General features: G+C 38.0%; 4 protein-coding genes across 8 annotated transcripts in view; 2 read left to right on the top strand and 2 right to left on the bottom strand.

The window, feature by feature from the left end:
- Positions 1–5: 5 nt before the first annotated feature.
- On the top strand, positions 6–4,691 carry LOC124308539 (uncharacterized). The gene is made up of 6 exons (XM_046771344.1): positions 6–474; positions 733–975; positions 1,124–1,298; positions 1,794–1,879; positions 2,223–2,358; positions 2,687–4,691. The coding sequence occupies exons 2-6, from the start codon at positions 895–897 to the stop codon at positions 2,887–2,889; spliced, it is 681 nt and encodes a 226-aa protein (XP_046627300.1). The 5' UTR covers positions 6–474; positions 733–894; the 3' UTR covers positions 2,890–4,691.
- A 707-nt stretch (positions 4,692–5,398) lies between these two features.
- On the bottom strand, positions 5,399–8,615 carry LOC124308534 (WD repeat domain phosphoinositide-interacting protein 3). Of its 2 annotated transcripts, XM_046771336.1 has the most exons (7): positions 8,271–8,615; positions 7,733–7,874; positions 7,464–7,640; positions 7,111–7,368; positions 6,624–6,825; positions 6,309–6,532; positions 5,399–6,125 (listed from the first exon to the last, which is right to left on the bottom strand). In XM_046771336.1, the coding sequence occupies exons 3-7, from the start codon at positions 7,621–7,623 to the stop codon at positions 6,019–6,021; spliced, it is 951 nt and encodes a 316-aa protein (XP_046627292.1). In that variant the 5' UTR covers positions 7,624–7,640; positions 7,733–7,874; positions 8,271–8,615; the 3' UTR covers positions 5,399–6,018. The 2 variants fall into 2 exon arrangements, with proteins under 2 accessions (XP_046627292.1, XP_046627290.1); XM_046771334.1 differs by lacking the exon at positions 7,733–7,874.
- A 643-nt stretch (positions 8,616–9,258) lies between these two features.
- LOC124308536 (rRNA methyltransferase 2, mitochondrial) lies at positions 9,259–10,672 on the top strand. Its single transcript, XM_046771338.1, has one exon. It carries the CDS (start codon positions 9,574–9,576, stop codon positions 10,318–10,320), a length of 747 nt encoding a protein of 248 aa, XP_046627294.1. The 5' UTR covers positions 9,259–9,573; the 3' UTR covers positions 10,321–10,672.
- A 1,035-nt stretch (positions 10,673–11,707) lies between these two features.
- The window catches only part of LOC124308525 (uncharacterized), a 33,522-nt gene continuing 25,478 nt past the window's right edge, over positions 11,708–19,751 (bottom strand). For 3 of the 4 annotated variants that reach the window (XM_046771314.1, XM_046771316.1, XM_046771313.1), the window contains exons 2-4: positions 15,983–16,549; positions 14,974–15,527; positions 11,708–14,268 (exon numbers count right to left, since the gene is read on the bottom strand). In XM_046771314.1, coding sequence (XP_046627270.1) covers positions 13,206–14,268; positions 14,974–15,527; positions 15,983–16,441 — 2,076 coding nt within the window. In that variant the 5' untranslated portion in view covers positions 16,442–16,549 and the 3' untranslated portion in view covers positions 11,708–13,205. Of the gene's footprint in view, positions 14,269–14,973; positions 15,528–15,982; positions 16,550–18,948; positions 19,033–19,751 lie in introns of those variants that run through there. The other variant, XM_046771315.1, reaches the window with a different exon arrangement.

Genomic DNA, 19,751 nt, shown 5'->3' with positions numbered 1-19,751 from the left:
TAGCAGCGGGAGGAAGACGCCATTAGTTTCCACATTTGATAAAATTGTGTGCAGTTTTGAAATACGATAAAGCTGTAGGTGTCGGATTATTACAGCGTAAATAATTTGAATTTGAGGTATTGAAGATATCGACGAAACTCAATTATATATTCGTTATAATTGCAGTAATTCTGCATTCGTAAACTGCACACACACACACACAAACAGAATTGTGAACTGCATCGCGGCTCGTTTCTGCAGGGTGTATCGTGTATGGCGTACCATTTCACCGTTATAACTGAACCCGAAAGGGGAAAGTTATTGATTTAATTCTGTAGGTGCCAGAATTAACTCTGCCGTACGTAAAACGTCAAATATAGTGGGAACCGTGTAAACGAAAGGAATTGGATATAAATATTGTCGTAAAGACGAATGTGAATAAAAGATTTTGGGGTGAAAAAAAAAAAAAAAGAATCACCTTTCGCAAACTCGCAGGTAAATTTACCGAAACATCGATACTTGATTGCCACGATAAAATTGCAGCACGCAATTATTATTTTATACACGCCTATAAATATTTCAAAAAATGAGTCGACTAATGAGCATATAATCAGTGTAAATAATTAGCCCAAAGAATGGTTAAGCAGAAATTCCATTATTCAATTTTAATTAAACAAAAACGTTGAAGGTTTGAATACGAAATACCTAAATCATCGTTGAACCTGTTTATCCTAGTAATTAATCTTGTTTCAGAGATATTATTGTTATCATTACGATATATTATTATACACGACGGTATACGAAAAAATAATAAAATACAATAACAATTATATTCGATCGTAATACAAAGCTTTGGCGATCGAGAGAAGAAAGAGTAAACGGTTGAAGAAAAAGGAGAGAAGGAAAAAAAAGACGATGAAAATGCGTTTACTCCAGGGTTGTATGCATATTTTCAATCTGAGGCAGGGGACGATTCTCATTGCGATAACCCAGCTGGTGAATATGAAAACAATCTTAATAAAGTTGAATCGTAATCGGTATAAAATTGAAAATATATGAAAAGAAATAAACTAAAATCAAAAATAAAACTACCATAAACATTAAACATATATATACATATATATATATATGTATTGTCATACAGATTTTGTCGGGATTTACTATGATGTTAATGGTATTGGCGCTTGCACACGCTAAAGAAATAGGCGAGCTTGTTGCAAGGGATACGGAAGACGCGTTGGAGAGAGAAGCGATGGAGGAAATATCCCCGAAACATATGAATACAAAGAGAATGGACGTTGCTCATCATCTCGCTACTGGTGACAGTTTTGAAAAAATTTTTATTGCCTCTTTTCCTATCACAGTTTCGAAAATATTCCTCGATAACAATCGACTATTAACCCGTTCGCTTTAAAAATAAAAATATTGACTCGAAAAGCCTTCGTTTGGGTGAAGAAACATTTTTCAGACGGTTTTGAGATGTTTTTTTTTCTTTTTTTTTCTTCTTTAAAAATTTTCACGCCGTGTGAGAATAATTCTATGAAATAAATAGCGGCGATCGATTTGTCAGCAAATTTTACCCGTGTTTCATATATCTTGAGAAGATTGAAAAAAAAAAAAAAAAACGAAAATCGAAATACAAAAATTAAACTTTTGACGAAGAAGAAATTTCTGTTAAATTTGTATGGTACGAATTGACAATATCCGTTGTTGAGAAAAAATGATTATTCGGATGAATATAATGGTATTGTAGCGATGATGAACGATAGTTTTTTTTCTCAATGTAATATCAATAAATTTTTTCCATTTCTCAGAGGTATTGTACTCCTTGTACAGCGGTCTTGTTATTACCGTTATACATTTCGTCTCCTCGATACTTCTTCTTTACGGATCTCTGATGGTAACGTAATTTTTAATACTAATTGGAAAATTTTTTTATTCCGTCCAAAGTAGTTGAGAAAAAAAGAAAAGAAGAATATTTCGAATTAAACGAAATCAGATTGATTCTTAAAATTACAAATATCTGGAGAATTAATTGTAAAATTGTTAATCGTTGCATGGAATTTTTTTCTATTTTTTTTTTCGCCACTATTAAACGAAACGATGAAAAATATTCCGGAATCGTAAAGTTGCGACGAAATATTGAAAAGAAATAATTAAATTTGAACTTTGTTGAAGTTTTTTGATTCGAATATTCTTGCGATGATTTAACAAATTATTCATAATAATATTTCACTTTTTAGAATAATCGACATTTTATGGCTCCATGGATTACGGTTATGATGACCGAAATCGTTGTCGGAATAATGTCGTTGTTCCTCGTTCAGCAAGATTGTCCATTTATCGCGATTTTGGGCGGAAGTGCCGACATTGGCGAACGTTAGTATTTATATTTCAAAGATGAGGAACGAAAACCGAATTACGAAAAAGTCAAATTCAAATGAAAAAGGAGGAGCTCGAATTATTCCGAATTACATTGAAAAAAAATTTCTTTATGCGCGAAAAGTTTTCTTAGAGTAATAATAACAATAATAATAACAATGAATGTAAAAACACGTTTATTTGATTCTAGAGAAGTTTTTACCACAGCTGATCTTAATTCTCCTTTTTCGATCTGAAATGTAACTTTTCACAATTTTCTCGAATAGCCAGAAGAAAAAAAATTTTTTTAAATGTTCACCCTCTCTTTATGTATTCCAAATCGCAGGTCTGTTCGTTCTGTTCATCACGATAGTCAACTTTTACATATGGTTCGTTGTCTACAGTACCTACAAGACTTTGGAGGGTAAAAATAAGGGTTTGACGCACGAGGTTTATTTCTTTAAAAAACAAAACGCGACCGCAAACGGATCCGTTGTCGGTGAAAATATCAAAACACAAAACGGCGTTTCGCAACCGATTGACGTTTAAACAGGTCTATATACCTATATATATATATATACACATATACATATACACGCATCGCAACAATTTATTTCCTATAATACTTATTCATGTATAAGCTTTAATTTACTGGCTTGTATATGAATTAATTTTAATACCACTTCCTGACTTTTTTTTCTTATCAATATCGCGACGTCGTTGGATTTTGCTTTTTTTTCAACGCGATTTCACGCAGTTAATGTAATTTTTGATATTGAAATTTGTTCGATCGAAGAATTTTATTTAATTAAAATTGTGTATTATATATTTAAAATGGAAACAAAATTATAATATTGTGTATATATATATATATATATATATATGTTTTGAAATTGCACATACGTATAATGGATACGTATACAATTAATAATCAAAAGTTTTGTTATTAAATTGAGCGTGAGAAAAATTGCTTTACGTAATACTCTGTGTTGAGATCGAAACTTTTGGAGGAGAGAGTAGACAGAGGGAGTGAAAAAAAAAATTGTTAAGTAGAGGAAGGAATTTTTATCGATAGAAGAAAAAGAGCATAAAAAATTAACGTAATTTATATTTATTTTGTAAAATTATTATCGATGCGATTATGTTGTATTAGAAATTTTATCGGTTAGGCAGATCTATTGGGCGAGAAGAATTGAAGTAGCTGCATGGAAAAAGAGACGGTAATAATAATTTAATTATAAAACGAGTAGTTTTTAAAACTGCGATGTATTAACGTGAATGATGTATTTATTTGTGAAAAAGAAAACTATATTAACGAATGAAAATTATTATTAAGTTGTAAGTATAAATAATGAAGCTGATCGAAAATAAATCAACGAAGTTGAGAAACGAAAAACGTTGTTCTCATTTGTTGCAAGCTTTTTTCCAATTTCTGTTGTTACAATTTGACGGAATAAACACGGCGACAAATCGATTTTGAAAAAAAAAACACCGTTTTTTGATCACTCGAAATCACAAAAAAAAAAAACTAATCTGAACAAAATTTCGTCAATAGTGGTTTCAGTGACAAAATAAATAATTGACCGAAGTTTTTCAATTTATTTATTCCACTTTGTACATCGCTGTACGAATTTAATTTCTTCTTCTCTTTTTATTTTACATTTCAAACGTATAAAAGACAGATAAAAGAATGAGAAAAAAGACTCGTTCGTAAAGGTGAAAAAAAAAGAAGAAATTATTTTTGTCTTAAATACACAAATTTTAATTATAGCTTTATATCGATAAACTCACATAGTAAGTTATATGCATAATGGTATTATGTACATTTACAGTAACAGTAAAATAATTAATCATTGATTTTACATTACAATGAGATTGAAAAAATAAATTTCTACAATAGTCAGGAACAAAAATTTTTCTCAAATCGCTTCTTTTTTTTTTTTTTTGCAGTATATTTTTCATAGGCACAGAATCGTTGCTATTAATTAAATATACGTGTTTGTTAATCGCATTTGTTTCTAATTTACGTGTGTAATGATAACAACGACAACAACAACAACAATAATAATAATAATGCTAAGATCAAAATCGCACGCAAGATTTAAAGTTAATTACAAAAAAGCTTGACGATTATAAATTTAATTTAATTTTTCATATTCCTTTAGCTAATCAGTTTTCGCTTAAAAGTATCATTTGAAATTCCGTGCATCGTTCATATTGTTCTTTTAACAAACTAGGAAATCGAATAAAGCATAGGCTTATGGACAATGTTACAAAAACTGAGCTCGATGTATGCAATATTCTAAACAATCAAAACTTGGATCGCAATATTCGGCGGAAGGTTTTCAATGGCTGATTAAAAATAAAATAAATTCGTACGATTCGTTGTAAATTTTTTAATTCCGCTCAATTTCTATTGAACCATTCATCTTCATCTCGAATTTTTAATTTTAGACCGTTAAAGAAATGAATTAATGAATGACTGGATTCTCAAAGTATTCACGTAGTTTCTTTTCATCTTCTTTATTATCACTCAATCTTATCATCATCATCATCATCATCATCATCATCATCATCATCATCATCATCATCATCATCATCATCATCATCATCATCATCATCATCATCATCATCATCATCATCATCATGATCATCATTATTATCCTTTTCACGTTGTGCGGTAAACAGCGGTTTACATAATAATTATAGGAAAACAGTAATACAAAATCTCGCTACTTTGCCGTTGATGAGTGGAAAAATTTAACGACAAAATGAAACTCTGATCGGAAAATTATAATTATTATATCGTAATGGTGTTAACAATTGTTTTTTTTTATTTTATTTATTTATTTATTTATTTTTCGTATATACGTAGGTTTTTTATTTTTATTTTCTTCGGTTATTTACACCGTGTATATATTATATACAAATGTGTACACGTATACTGCCTCATCCCTACAATTATTTTGCAACAACATTATAGAAAGTCTACTGGAAAACATTTTTAAAGCCTCGTATAGGCCGCGTCGATATACCTATCAGTTAATTATTTATTTTCAATATATTTTTATAACATTTTAGTTGTTTATTTGAATTATTCGGTCGAATTCAACGAACGATCATTGCTTGTGTGACTTTTTCACAAGCGTATCATAAAAAACATACATTTTTTTTTTTTTTTTTTTACTTCAAATTATGCAATTTTTGTGATCACCTCATTCAATTGTCAGCCTATCGACCGTTTCGATTTACATGTACTAACAATTCTTGAAATTTTTTGATGAACTTACTCACCTGATATCAAAAGATGACTAGAAAATTGAATCCAAAAATTTTGCCCAAAACTGAGATTTCTATGCGCTATAACTTGACAGAAGTAAACCGACCGATCTTATTAGCTTAGTGAGAATAAAAAGTATAATAGATACATAAGAAGTTGGCTGGTAATAATATTAATAACAATAATAATAGTAATAATATATATTTCAGACATAGGCTAATTTTCAGATAATAATAATAGTTATGCACAAACGTAACATTATTATTATTATTATTATCATCATCATCATCATCATTGTTGGCATGATAAATAAAAAATGAGTTGGAACTGTTAATACTAACACTAAAATTACAACAATAATAATAATAATTATCAACACGCTACGATATATGTTGCAGTCACATCTTCTCATCCGTCATTTCCAAAAATTGCGCGTAGAAATCTCTGCTGCACTCTCCCTTGTTGTTGAATAAAAATTTGTGATAGCTACCGTCCGCGCATATCACTTTTATGTGAAATGAGAAAAATAGCAAATGTTTCATTAATGCTCGTTAACAGCGTTGAATCCTGCTTCGCCTCATCTACCTCTCTTTCATCTTTGTTTTCGTTCAAATTTCTTTTCTTTAAAAAGCTTAGGCGAACCGCAGACCAAACTTGAAATCTATAAAACGATTTGATAGATACTCACCGATTATAGTGTTGTTGTTTTTGCCAAACGCACACATACACTGCGGCCCACTGGGTACTTGAAATTTGCAAAAGCTCCAATTGGAGCTGAAATACTTTGGCAAAAAAGTCGCCGAAGCCAGACTCGACTGGCGATTAAGTTTTTGATCCTCGACAGCAAAGACGTGGACAGTTCCGTGGTCGCTCGCCACGCAAAGCCACGTCGAGTCATGGTTGAAATTTATACTGAAAGAATCAGGGGTAATTAGAAGTGAAATGAAAATATATTGAACGGTATCCATTGGAGTCTCGGTGAGGGTCCGAACGTCGTTCTCACCAGTAAATGTTCGCGTGGTTCGCGCCCCTTCTTAATTCATTGATCATGTTTCCATTCTGCGTGTCAAATACCCTGATCAAGGTTCCCTTTTCCGACGCAGTCGCCAACCTTGTACCCTGCAAATTCAGCGCAATGCAGGACAATGGCGTTTCGTGCGCTTCTATGTTCAACGGCTGCTTCTCCGTATTTGCCAGATCTATCACTGTAATGAAATAATCAGTCTAGTGTTGTGTTTAGGGAAGTTAAGTTCCATGTGTTCGTCGAGAACTTGTTTAGACTAGGAATAAAAATTTTTTTCTCCTTTTGTCTCGGAAACGAAGCGAGTCCTTCAATCTGAGGATAGGATATAATTTTGGGAACTGTATAGAGACAAAAGTTTGTAATACCGTGATCGACGATATCAATGATTGAGAATGACAAATTGAACGTTAAATAACCGATCTAACAAGACTGATAAGGATTGAAAGAATTTAAGCAAAGATTTTACCTTGAACGTGGCCGTTTTTTCTGCTGGGAAAAGCTAGGAGCGAGTTGTTGCTATTCGGACAGAGGACGCATAATCCTCTCGGGTTTGAATTTGTTTCGAAGACGTGTAACTGTTGCGGGTTTTGTGTAAACGTGTAGACTTTAATCACCCCCTCAAGTATAACGACTATTCTATCCCTCCGTAGTTTGACACCTTTGACCGGTGCGTTGAATTCCAATGTTATGGCAGGGTTTTTCTTTAGGTCGTCCCATATCATGACTGCAATGCGAATAAAAAGACGATGAGTCGTGGCTTTTCATTCGGATAAATGGTGCTCGGACGACGCTTGCACATTTTTGTCCTTTCTCTTTCACCTTGGTTCGTTGGGTACATGGGTTTGGCGCCGCCGCCTACAAGGGCCAAATAATTGCACCTAAAGAGCATTTCCACGTGACCGAGACCTCCGTCGCTGAATACGTGACGCTCCGTTTCTTTCAACGGATCGCAGTTGTAAACCCTGTATCCGTTCTCCATGCCACAGGCAAAGCAACCTACGAATTGGCAAAAGAGATTGAAAAAAATCAGATAGACGAGAAGCTGCGTAAGTGAACTTATCAACTAATTAATTGACAACGCTGCATACATCAACCTTATCGTCTGTTTACTGCATTAAGACTGTTGGTGCAAGTTTTATTCTTGTCGTCGAGTCCCTATTGTTTGTTTATTTATATCGAGCTTGTTTTTCTCTTAGTTTTCTTATCTTTTCATTGAATCAACATTGCACCCTAAACAAACATCGAGGATACATATTTCGTTGTCTGTACATTGGGGGGGAAAAAGAGATTGAAGTTTTGGGTAGAGGTATTTTTTCTTCCATTTTTTTTTTTTTCCAATTATTTATTTCGAGACGTTTGGATAACAGGTTGACAAACAATACGTAAACACAATATATACGTATTAGTATGTATATATTATATGCATGTATATAATCTTAAAAATAAATTGTAATAATATAAAACGCAATTTGACTACGGACTGTGTCCGTACGTAGAGAATCTAATGGTAATTTGCAAGGAGTCCAAAGTGTGTCGGCGCTGTCATGTTGCGAGGGGCGGCAAGAGGCGATAGGAACCGGATTTTTGGAACAGGCGCACGCTTTGATCATTTTCGAATTCACGTACCTTGATCCTGGTTGAAACCAGCGTAGAGCAAACCGTTCGAGTGGGGATTACCCGCGGTTAGGTTCATCGCAGTAGAAAATATGTATATATATTTTTTTTCAATTCGTTTTTGCACCGTCTATGTATAAAATTTATTCAATGACACAATGTTCGAATTGTTTTTTTTTTTTTATTTTGTTTTTGTATCAATACATCCACTAGAAGTACCAGAACACTGTTTAACCGATCATGTTTTATGACCGGTTCCGCACCAACTACTCTTGTCATCCGAGGTCCATTGCGTTTGTCGAAAACCGAACTGCTCCTGATACTGCTCTGATGACACGACCGTCGGATCATGGCTCTGTCATTATTGCGCATGTGCCAAACGCGTCATAGACTAATCAATTATTACGGAGAATGGCCAACAAATGGAAGCGCTGAGGTTAGTGCCATCGAGCGGTTGAATTTAGAGTCAATGATGATTTTTTGCTGTTTTTTGTAAGTACTTTTATACCACAAGCTTGATGAACGCGTTGACGGAGGAATTTAAAGTCGGATACCTGAGTGGAGCTTGGGTCTTTAAGAAACCGTGTTGACGATCCGATGACTTCTTTGTCGGTGGAAACCGTTTTTAGGTGTCACGGTTCAGTCCGTCTTTACAAGTCTTCAGTCATGACGAAACTATAAGGCATCTCCTTAGACCAATGGTCCAAGGATATCTCGTTGTAAAGTTTGGTAGATTTACTTTTAGGGATTGCATCGATCTCTGTCAGGATTCAAGAATATCCAACAGTATTTGAAATGAGAAATCATTCTTTTGAAATATTTCACTTTTGCGGATGTAAAGATATTCTAGGCATTTTTTCTGGTTTTTTTCAATTTACGGCTTACGCGGTATACCGAAAAGCACAAAGCCGCAGCGCTTTCTAGCGTCTCAGGATTGCTTGGGCTGGGTGTTGCAACCTTTTATTTAGAACCTTGACTAAATTCGGCAGTAGAAGTTACGTTGAGATGGCGCCACAGGGATATACATACGAATTGTTAGGAATATAAATGATACGACGTAACGTGTTACCGGCAAGATATTCGCTTCAAGTGAACCAAAGACTGAGAAAGAACAGTGGGACTGCTCTTCGAGCTAGGCCGTTTTCTTGGAATCCTTTACATCTACGTCGTAACTACTGTTGTTCAATTATTCGACGCTATGTCGTTGGAAGGGACATAACCTGCAATCCCAGTGCGCGAAGTCTAACCTAACCTAACTTAACCTAACCTAATCATCCCAAGGCTCCAGTTTGCAACTGTGACCTTGAGATAAAACATGGCGACAGCCTGCGCGCGATTATCGATGATCGCCAGGCGCGTATGCACGAGCGGAGTAACCCGGCGTGAAATGCCGAATAATTTGAAGGGTCGTAAAACGAGTTCGCAGTTATGGCTACGCAGACAATTGGCCGATCCTTACGTCGAGAAAGCAAAAATTGAGAAGTACAGATGTAGAAGCGCGTTCAAGCTTCTCGAGATGAACGAAAGATGCGGTATACTTTCGCCGGGAATGACGGTTGTCGATTGTGGTGCTGCGCCCGGAAGTTGGACTCAAGTGGCGGTCTATTTGACTAACGCCGAGGGCAAACAAGACGACAAACCGGTTGGTAAGGTAGTCGCTATAGACAAATTGCAAATATACCCTATCGACGGAGCCTTCGTTATCGGGAACATGGACTTCACGACGCTTCAGGCGCAGGAAAAGATAAGGAAACATCTCGCCGGCAGTTCCGTCGACGTTGTAATGTCGGACATGGCGCCAAACGCGACCGGCGTCAAGGAAATGGACCACCAGAATATCGTCGCCCTCGCCTACGTCGCGCTCAGATTTGCCCTCGTCGTATCGAAGCCCGAGGCCTCGTTTATAGTCAAACTTTGGGACGGCGGTGCGGCCAAGAACGTCGAGGACGATATCAGAAAATTTTACAAAACCGTCAAGGTTCTCAGGCCGGGTGCTACAAGGACGGAATCTTCCGAGAAGTTTCTTCTTGCCAGGGGATTCAAGGGTCTCAAAGTCGGTTGATAACGGTCCAAATGCAAAAATTTTTTGTCATTAGGATTTGACGAGGAGATGACAGGTCGATTAGCGAACACTTTAGTCCTCGGAATATCTGAATTCTGTTTTTATCATAGTACAGTCTTCTCTCATTCGTTGATTAGGATCAAATTTATCGAAGGGCACCAATCATTAAAGAGCTTATAGACGATGTCAATTTATCGCGGAAAAATCAAAGCCTACGAAGCTTCCACAGAGTCGTCAACGTTTTCCTGTTTTGATAAACCAATTCGGGACTGCCCAATCATTTAAACATAACGTCGACTTACTTTTCGATAAATACAATGTTCTATTTGTTGGGTTTTTTTTTTTCTCTGGGTGGATTAGCGTCGATACTTTCAGTAGGTCTTGGGAGAATTTGGGAATATTTGAGATAAGGCAGTACATAATAGACTTCATAAAGTTGCTGTACAGCTGTATAATAATAATCATAATAAACATAATAATAATAATAATAATATTGAAAATAATTATAATAATAAGTAATTAATACCGTTCATATAATACAATAACAACACGAAAGCTTCTATTATTTTGAATATAATAATATATATTGTATATACAATTATTTTTGTTTATTTTCTTGCTCTCCCTCTCTCTTTCTCTTTCTCTCTCTCTCTCTCTCTCTCTTTCTCTTTCTCTCTCTCTCTCTCTCTCTAATTTCAATAAAATTAATGTATACACGAAATTGGACGTTACAACAAAAAAATCCATCAATCATTATTTAAATAGACACAAAAATACGACATAGACTACGTCACAGATACACATTACATATATATATATATATAAACAGACGCATACGTATATATAGGTAGACAGATTGTTACTGGCCGCAATCCTTTTTATGTTTCGTTTTTTTTTCTCTCCCTTTTCCCTTGTCTATTGAAGATAAAATTTCGAATAATATTGTTTACAATATAGTGTTATATAATAATTAGCTATGAAGTACGTTTACCGAGAAAGAAAGAAATTGATAAAAATAACAGTAATTATTCATCGAATAAAGAGAAACCGGGGTAAATTTTATGCCAGGGTAATGACGATTCCTTGAATGTTTCATTCCGCAAAAACTAGTCCCAATAACGGGAAGGAGAAAACGAATCTGTAAAAATAAATTTGACATACAGTTACGGATTGAAACACTCTGTGTTAAAAAGCTGACGTGGCCGTTGTTTATTTATTTATTTATTTTTTTTCATTTCGGCTGTACGATAATTTTCATCGTTGGCCGATAATCGAGCGATATTTTACGTCATGATAAATGATGGCAAGAATCGTGTTAGTCGTAATTCAATGTTCGGGCAAAGCTTAGAAACTTGATAGAGAAATTCATCGAATCAAATAATTCGTATTTACCATGCATTGTTATTATTATTATTATTATTTTTCGCCCCGGTGATACATACGTCTCAGAATTAAGTTAATTAGATTCGATGCCTCTATGTACATATCTAGTACTATACATAGATGTATAATTTAAATTTAAACAGTTGATAATACATAGCTACGTACACTACACATATAGACGTATCGTTATAGGTAGCCATAATACACACACACACATACATAATACATATAATACGTACATTATATACTCTCGTTGGTAAAAATTGCGAACGGATACCTATCCTATACATACACATATGCATGCATACATACATACATACATACATTCATTAATACTTTCCATGCATCTATAATACACACATCGTATATAATAATTATCATGCTATACATATATTTATAATATTCCATGTCGTGCACAGAATGAAAAAATTCGCGATCAAGTTAAGAATCATTTATATCATCGTTATCTATTGTACAATTACAGGGTTTCTCTAAAACTGATTTCGAAACGGCAACTAATTTTCGTTATAAATTAAACTTAATCATAATAATCATAATAATAATAATATTAACAAAAACAAACAACAAAAATACACTTTTATATCTTTACAATACGATACTATCGATCAGTCTGTGATTTGGAGAAGTGTCTATCTTTAAATGGAGGAACGAGTCAATAATGACTTCGTCGATCACTGTTAAGTTTTATTTGATAGTGGTTTTCAATTGCATTATGTGTTTTACTTGTTTATCTATTCTTGTCTGAATTTTTTCATTCCCTCGATTATAAAATAATGACGAAACAATTTAAACATTGACAAAAGATTAATAGTTGCAATGATTTTTTATTACCGAAGAATTTCTTTCAGAAATATGGAATATTTATCTTCCGTGTGTATCACTCCTGTCGTAATTTTCTAAATATTCGCTCATTGCCGCAATTGACTAAAATGATAGACCCTGCGTAAAATTAGTTGCATTACTAGGTGTCAAACTATTTTTTCAATTTATTATTATTATTATCTATGTTTTTTTTTTTTGTTGTTTTCTTTTTCTCCTCTTGGCGGGAAGGACGAGAATTTGGAAAAGCTAATCATTATACCTGTACATATACGAACATCAATGTAACCTCCGTTTCAGAGTCAGCACACTGGCACGATTCCAACTCTGGTCAATGTGTTAATAAACGTATAATAATGCTGAGAAAAGTCTTGAAATTTCTGCCCTAAATTCGAGGAGCATTAGATAAACACTAATTGTTATACTTTCTAGCGGCTTATTTTTCTCCAAACCCATTCACTCATTCGAAAGCCGCAAGTACAAATTTATCATGCACGTGTACTTTATATACACACGTACGCCTAAAATCACCGTCTCATACGTACAATAACGAATCAATGTTTATACCTATAATGTTATCGTGATATATATTTATACATAAATATTTGGCACCGCTCTGAAAATTTCACTAGCTTCGAACACGTAAAGTACATGCAGGTTATCTAACCGATCCGCTGTATCCTACCGGGTGATCCTGGACCTCGGAAATTCCGGTTAAAAACGCGCTGCCCGGGATATGATCGAGGTAAAACATCCCTGTAAATACTGCTGGAAGATGGTACGTGAGGCCCGATTTGTGAAAGATCCGAAGAGGGACCCCTCGTTCTCTGGATCATGCTGGGGTCCCTGATCAGTGGCATTCTCTTCCAAAACCTGAGTAGCATTGGCATCTGGCGTTGAGAAACGGGACTTCCGGTCTGCGGGGAATAGCGTCGATTGCTTCCGGTTCCCAAACCGGCGGGCAGCCCGCTCCACTGGGAGTTTCTTTGGTCGGGCTGACCGTGAGTAACTCCGGTGGTGGCGTCCTCGAAGGGTGATGAGATCCGTTCCCGCCGGTTCTTGTAGGCCAGGTTTCCGTTTATACTGTTTGAATTGTCACCCGGGAAGAGAACGTAGCTTGAAGAAGAGTCCGTTGGGTCGTCGGGGAATCTGACTCGACCTTGATTCGCATCCGAGTTGGTCCTTCTCAGCGTTGGAATCACTTCGGCGTCGCTGGCGGTTGGCAATCCCTGAGGGACTGCTGAAGAGTTGTCTTTTGACTCTTCAGCGTTCGCCCTGTCCGGTCGACGATCATCACGCGGTGAGAAGACGACTTCGGGTTCGGCCTCGAAGAGATCGGACAGCGCGTCGGGTGTCTTGGGGGTCCTGTGGAGACCCAGAAGCGTCGTTTCCATGATCATGTCGCCCAGGATGCTCGCCTCGCTCGATATCTGGCTGACCTCCTCCTCCTTCACTGTTGGCTGCGCTTTTACCGGGTCTGATATTGTCGGTCTCAAGTTACCTGGTGAGACCAGCATTCCGGCCTCGCTGTGCGTCAGCAACTCCTCCTGGTCTTCGGGGTCAAGTGTAGTCGAGATCATGCTCTCTTCGTCCTCGAAAGATATCGTCGAGGATTCAGTCGCGTCGTCGCCTGATGTGGTTGCCTGTTCTTCCTCTCCCTCCTCCTCTTTTGCGGTAGTGAACTCGGAAGGCGTTGTTGCCTCCTCGTTTGCGGTACCCTCGGAGCTGTTGAAAAATCGGTAATGCCGGTTAGCGCTTTGTTGTAAATCGACTTACATGCAGTTTAATAATAAGAGGTGAATCGACCCTCTAATGCGAGGTAAATCCCTGATTCAAGTATGGGTTATGATATTCACGCCGAGTGAACATCAAAGTCGAACTTTCCTGACTTGACACTACGGATTGTTATCATGCTTAGTTCGTTCCGCCAGGCCCTGCACGCATGCTAATCCACGTAATGCTGGATCTCGGTCTAATTTATGCACGTACCTATGTATAAGTACACCAAACGACCGTTACTTTTACCGCTTCGAAGAAACGCTTTTTATCTTGATTCGTTTACGCGATCAGGATCCAACTAGGCTGCCAAATCTGACGATGAGCTAAACACTGGTTCGTGAAACAAAATCTCAACATTTATTTTCAAAGAACTCCAGTCGACGCCACCTAGTGAGGATCCGATCGGAGTATTATCGCGAAAGTCATAACCGATCCCAATCACCGTACAAATGATAATAATTATTAAGATATCTGATAGAGCTGGATGTAAATCGCGATTACGAAGGTCTGGGTTCTCGGTCAGGTTTCTGTATACCCAATATGCCGCTTCGTCTCAAATCGCAGCAACAACTCTTGATTCGAGAAGATGGTGAAGAATTCTGAACGTAGGAAGATAGAAATGGTGAAGAACATACAATTAAAAATACGTACGGAGAATCCGGTCCATCAATTTTGACCGGTACCCCGTGGCTGGCCGTCGAGTTGACCGCGTCATTTTCCTGATTCCCGAGGAAACTCTCGTCATTGGAAAATGTCGTCGTCGTTGGTTCTTCGGGTGTCAAGGTCACTCTGGCCGGTGCGAGAAGCAGCACAACCGTCTCGGTATCGTTAGTCGTGACGTTTTTCCCCGATTCATAACTCTCCTTGTATTCGCCGCGCTTGGAACCGTTTAGAATGTTTCGAAGGTCAATGGGAATCTGGTAGTTCGTCACCTCGGCGAAAGCATGACTACCATTCTTGATGAAATCAGCAAAGGATGGCTCGTCGCGAGTTCCTTGCTCTTCAAAAGCCCCCGAAAAGTTGGAACTCTTTGTCCTGTTTCCAATCAGATAGACAGTCAATCCCGCCTCCGTTTCGATCCCCGACTTCTTGTCCTCCTGGACCTCTTCAACGACCGCGATCTCGATCGGATCCTCATCGCGTTCCGGCTTCTCACTCGACGATGGGGGTGGACTGTTGCCTTCTTTGCTAAGCGGTATGCCTACCTAAAAAAAGCACGCCATTTTTAGCTACTCTACTGGTGCAGCGACGACGAAGCTTGATCCATGAAATTCTTTGACCCCTGCATGCACTGCGTCTACGACGATGAACGATGATCGTTTCCGCGTCACTTTGGTAGACAGTGAAACCTGGCCAACCTTTTACTCCACTGTCTAACTACGTGATCGGGCGTCGACTTTTACTTTACTGGTTATCGATGTTGCACTCGATTCGGTATATCGGTGTCACCGGATTTAGCAGCTATTGTCGCGTGCAGGGCGAACCAGAACTAAGTTTTAGTCGATAAAAAAAAAAAAACCGATGTCGCGTCAATGATCGGTTCAACGATCCGATCAATGATACAAAGTGTCGAAGTGTGTTACAATATACATCCGACGTGTCAGATTTGATGACCGATATTCGAGATATTCGTTGTCGAGAAAGTGTCGCTATATCATACCTGAACAGGACCATACACCTTCAATTCGGTGACTGCGGAAGAATTCGCGAATGTACGGTTCAGGCGTGTGAGAACGAAGTTCTGGAAGTGTCCCTTGGAGTTGAAAGTGATGGTCTCCGGAACACACGTCATGTCACTTTTCAAGCGGTAACCATCGGTACACGTTTTGTTCAGCGACGGAGTGATGAAGACACTCTTACTGGTGATTCGTCGTGGAACCGTCGACGATTCAAAGTTCGAACCGTCCTCCGTCAGCTTCTTGTCAGTCACTATCCAGGCCTCCCATGCCATGTCAATCGGCTGACCCAGACCCTGGTCCGTGTCCAGGGTCCGCGCAGGATGCGAATACGTCGAGTCCTTGGCTACCGGGACTGCGAAATCAGTCGGCGCCGCGTTGCAAAAATACGTTGAGAGCCCAATCAGGGCGCTGAAGGCGACTTTGAACCAGCAGTACCTCATCTTTTGACACTGGGACCGCTTCTCCGTCGACGATATTTATCCTTTGATATTTATTCCGGTGGCCAGATGCAGTCTGGATAACTCCCAACACTCGATCATCGAGTCTACCTGGTATCAGAAAGAAAAAAACGTTGTTAATGCTGTGCAGGTTATATGAATACTGGATTATAAGTGCGGAATGTAATGTCTTGCAAAAGGAAAGGTTTGTTCGAAGTCTTTCTATCTTTTTTTTCTCTCTACTCGGATTATCGTTGTGTCCGTATTATCCTCTCCGACTCGTAAGTGACTCAGCCCTTGAACCCAATGACCCATCCCAAGGGACAAACAGTTATTCCAAAGGCGGCTCATCCTACTGGATGATTCAGATTCAGATAGGACTGAAAAATATTGCCCTATTTGTGTCTCAACAGAAATAATCCGTGAGTCACGTAATTCAACCATCAAATTTTTAACGCGGAACACATTTTTCTAACAGTCTTTCTCAAAGTCCAATTTGAAATTTTCGTTCCACATTTGAATTCGACAATTCTTATACATGGAGATAAATATTCCATCAACTCTGAATCATCCTGTAGAAGTAATTCGGGATAGAAAATAAGCCCGGAGTTATTTGCTCGCGTTATCTTTCGAAAGACCCTCTCCGTACAGAGCGAGTCCAGAATACTAATGACCCAAAATCGGGCACTCTGCGGTCGTCATTTACATCAAGCCTCGAAAATCCTGAGTCGCGAGGCAAGAAAACAAACATTGCATCCATTTCAACTGATGGGATTTTTCTATGTGTATTTCGAGAAAGGCTCGATATAAGTATATCCATTCACTCGTCCATCCATTCATTCATGGATCCATTCATACAAGTCCGTATCGCGTTGTACGCGCACAACGTCTATAGCTACTTCCGTCCGTTGTATGATTAGCATAATTAAGTATGTATACATGTCTAATGCCAGAGTGGGGTAGAACCATCGTACGGTCTGTATACCACAATTTACAGTTAATACTTGGTACTGCTGTATAAGGAAAACCTGGGCAATTCTATCTTTACCCATCATGCTGAGCCGGCACCTTATAGTTGCAGTCTAGTATGCACCTATAGTGTCTTCTTGCTCCGTCGATTGCGGTTTGTTCCGAGGGTCACGGGGCACTGTGTCTATGCTTACAGTGTCAGCATGTCTTATGGGACTTTACGACCGACTTTGTTAGAAGAACGTAAAGAGGCATACCTTTCTTCACTCACCGAGTCTGCGAGTTGCGGTTACCTGGTATACCTCGTTCGTATCAAATTCATCAGAACTCGCGATCATCTTGTCGTTCCATGCATAACTATATTCTTTTATCTTTTCTACCTGATATTTTTTCGACAAGAATCTACCGGAACATGTGAACTGACATTGAAAACGGTAGAAACTGATGAAAGGCGTGCTTCTAGTCTTTGTACTGGGTTGATTTTTTTTTAACTCTGATCCTGTCAAATTCATTAACAATCAGGATGTATTAAACTTCTAGTGAAATCTACCTAACGATCCAATCCGTTTTTTAGTCTGAAATTATTTTTCTCTCTCTCCGTTCTTTGGCGCCAAGAATTGTACGTTAATTTACGTTTAGAATTAAAATTGACGTCAGAGGTTCCACCAACTTTGAAGTATATTAATAGAATTGATGTAACTGCGCAATTTTTTTACTTTTTCCTCTTTCAAAAAGAATAAGTTCACATTTATTTGACGACGAACGAATTGATACCGATCGGCCGGTTGTACAAAGAGTTATATTAATGAGGTGAGACGTTAATCTTTCGGAAACGTAGCGCGTACCAAAAATACATTATATACGCGCAAAAGCTGCGAAGAATAATTATCATCGGGATTTTAAACAGCTGTGGGAATTTATCGACAGTGTAGTTTGTTTGAGCTTGTCAGACGGGCGTGCAAATAAATGATATGTTAGAGTTTGTCCAATTCTGCCAGGCAATATGACATTAACAACCACCAGGTTTCTTCTTCTTCTTCTTCTTCTTCTGCTTCGCTTTCGGTCTGTGTACATAATAAATTTGAATTTTAACGGTTCGCAGCAGGTTCTTCCTCTCTGGTCGTTCTCTTTACGTTAGTGCTACGCTCCGTTTCGCAATCAACATTTAACTCATCGTAGTTGTCGCAAGTTGTGTGCTGATAGGTATATGTAACGATACCTACTTCCACATTCCCGTTGTGTACTTCATGTATTCCATACCGATATGCAACCTCTTCGCCTTCTCGAAGGCTAAACTTTCTTCACGGCCGACCGTTCGGTGTCTCAAGACTGCCGAGCTTATACGATACGTTATGTGAATGCAATAATTCAACATCTAGTGAAACGCATTCGACTCAACCATTTTTGTACGACGATGAAGCATCACGAATCGCGAAATTGACTATTTTTATCATAAAAATAATGTTGAATCGGATATAGATCTGACACTCGTTTCACTTTTACGAAACCACTTATAGCGTTTGGATTGTACTATGTATTACTTTTACTTTTCCAGGTTCTCGGACAACCGGCTGGACTGCAGTGTGTACCTTTAGTCTCTACCCCTTCCGAATGACTAACGATCACCGATTGCAACTGGTGAGTATCTTTCTAATCGCAAATCTGTGTCGTGTATTGGACACACTCACGATTCTGTAATGTTCAAACAATGATGAACTTGACTGTGAACGATACTAATCGCGTAGAAATGCGTCGCATTGTAACGTATAACATGACAATCATACTGTATCGCATTTTTACCTGGTGGCTATGAGCTACATAGAAGTTATTAAAGATGAAAAACAAATCGCAATGTCGCAATGATTCACCGTCGTTCCGGAATCTTATCTTTCCTCGTGCCGTGTCGTGGCGTTGTAAGAACGCAGTAGCGTTAAATGACGCGTACAAAATGCCTCCGAGTATAACTGCAGCTGTTCATAACGCTGCGCGTTTACTATTTTTCAAATTCCAATTTTCTTCCCAACCCTTGTTACCAGCGAGAAAATCGTAAGAATCTTAAACAAAGATTCGAGGCCGCAGGTTTTGGAAAAGCTTTTAGGAGACGGGGTTTTGCCAGCTCTGTTCCAACCCTTCAAGAAATGTCACAATCATCAGCTCAGGGTGCGACCCGGATGTCGATGAAGGAGCGATGAATCGGTATAAGAAGAGCAAGAAGAAGAAGAAGAAGAAGAAGACTGTAGTGCGTGGCGCTCACTTTCTTTCAACGACTGGAGATGAAGAAGCGGATAAAGGAGAGAGTGAGAACTGGAATATCATACACACAACCACGATCCGCGGCTCTCCG

The sequence above is a fragment of the Neodiprion virginianus genome, chromosome 7, assembly GCF_021901495.1.
Source record: "Neodiprion virginianus isolate iyNeoVirg1 chromosome 7, iyNeoVirg1.1, whole genome shotgun sequence".
NCBI classification, from domain to species: Eukaryota; Metazoa; Arthropoda; class Insecta; order Hymenoptera; family Diprionidae; genus Neodiprion; species Neodiprion virginianus.
The sequence above is the reverse complement of the archived record's forward strand: the minus strand, read 5'-3'. Positions and strand labels throughout refer to the sequence as shown.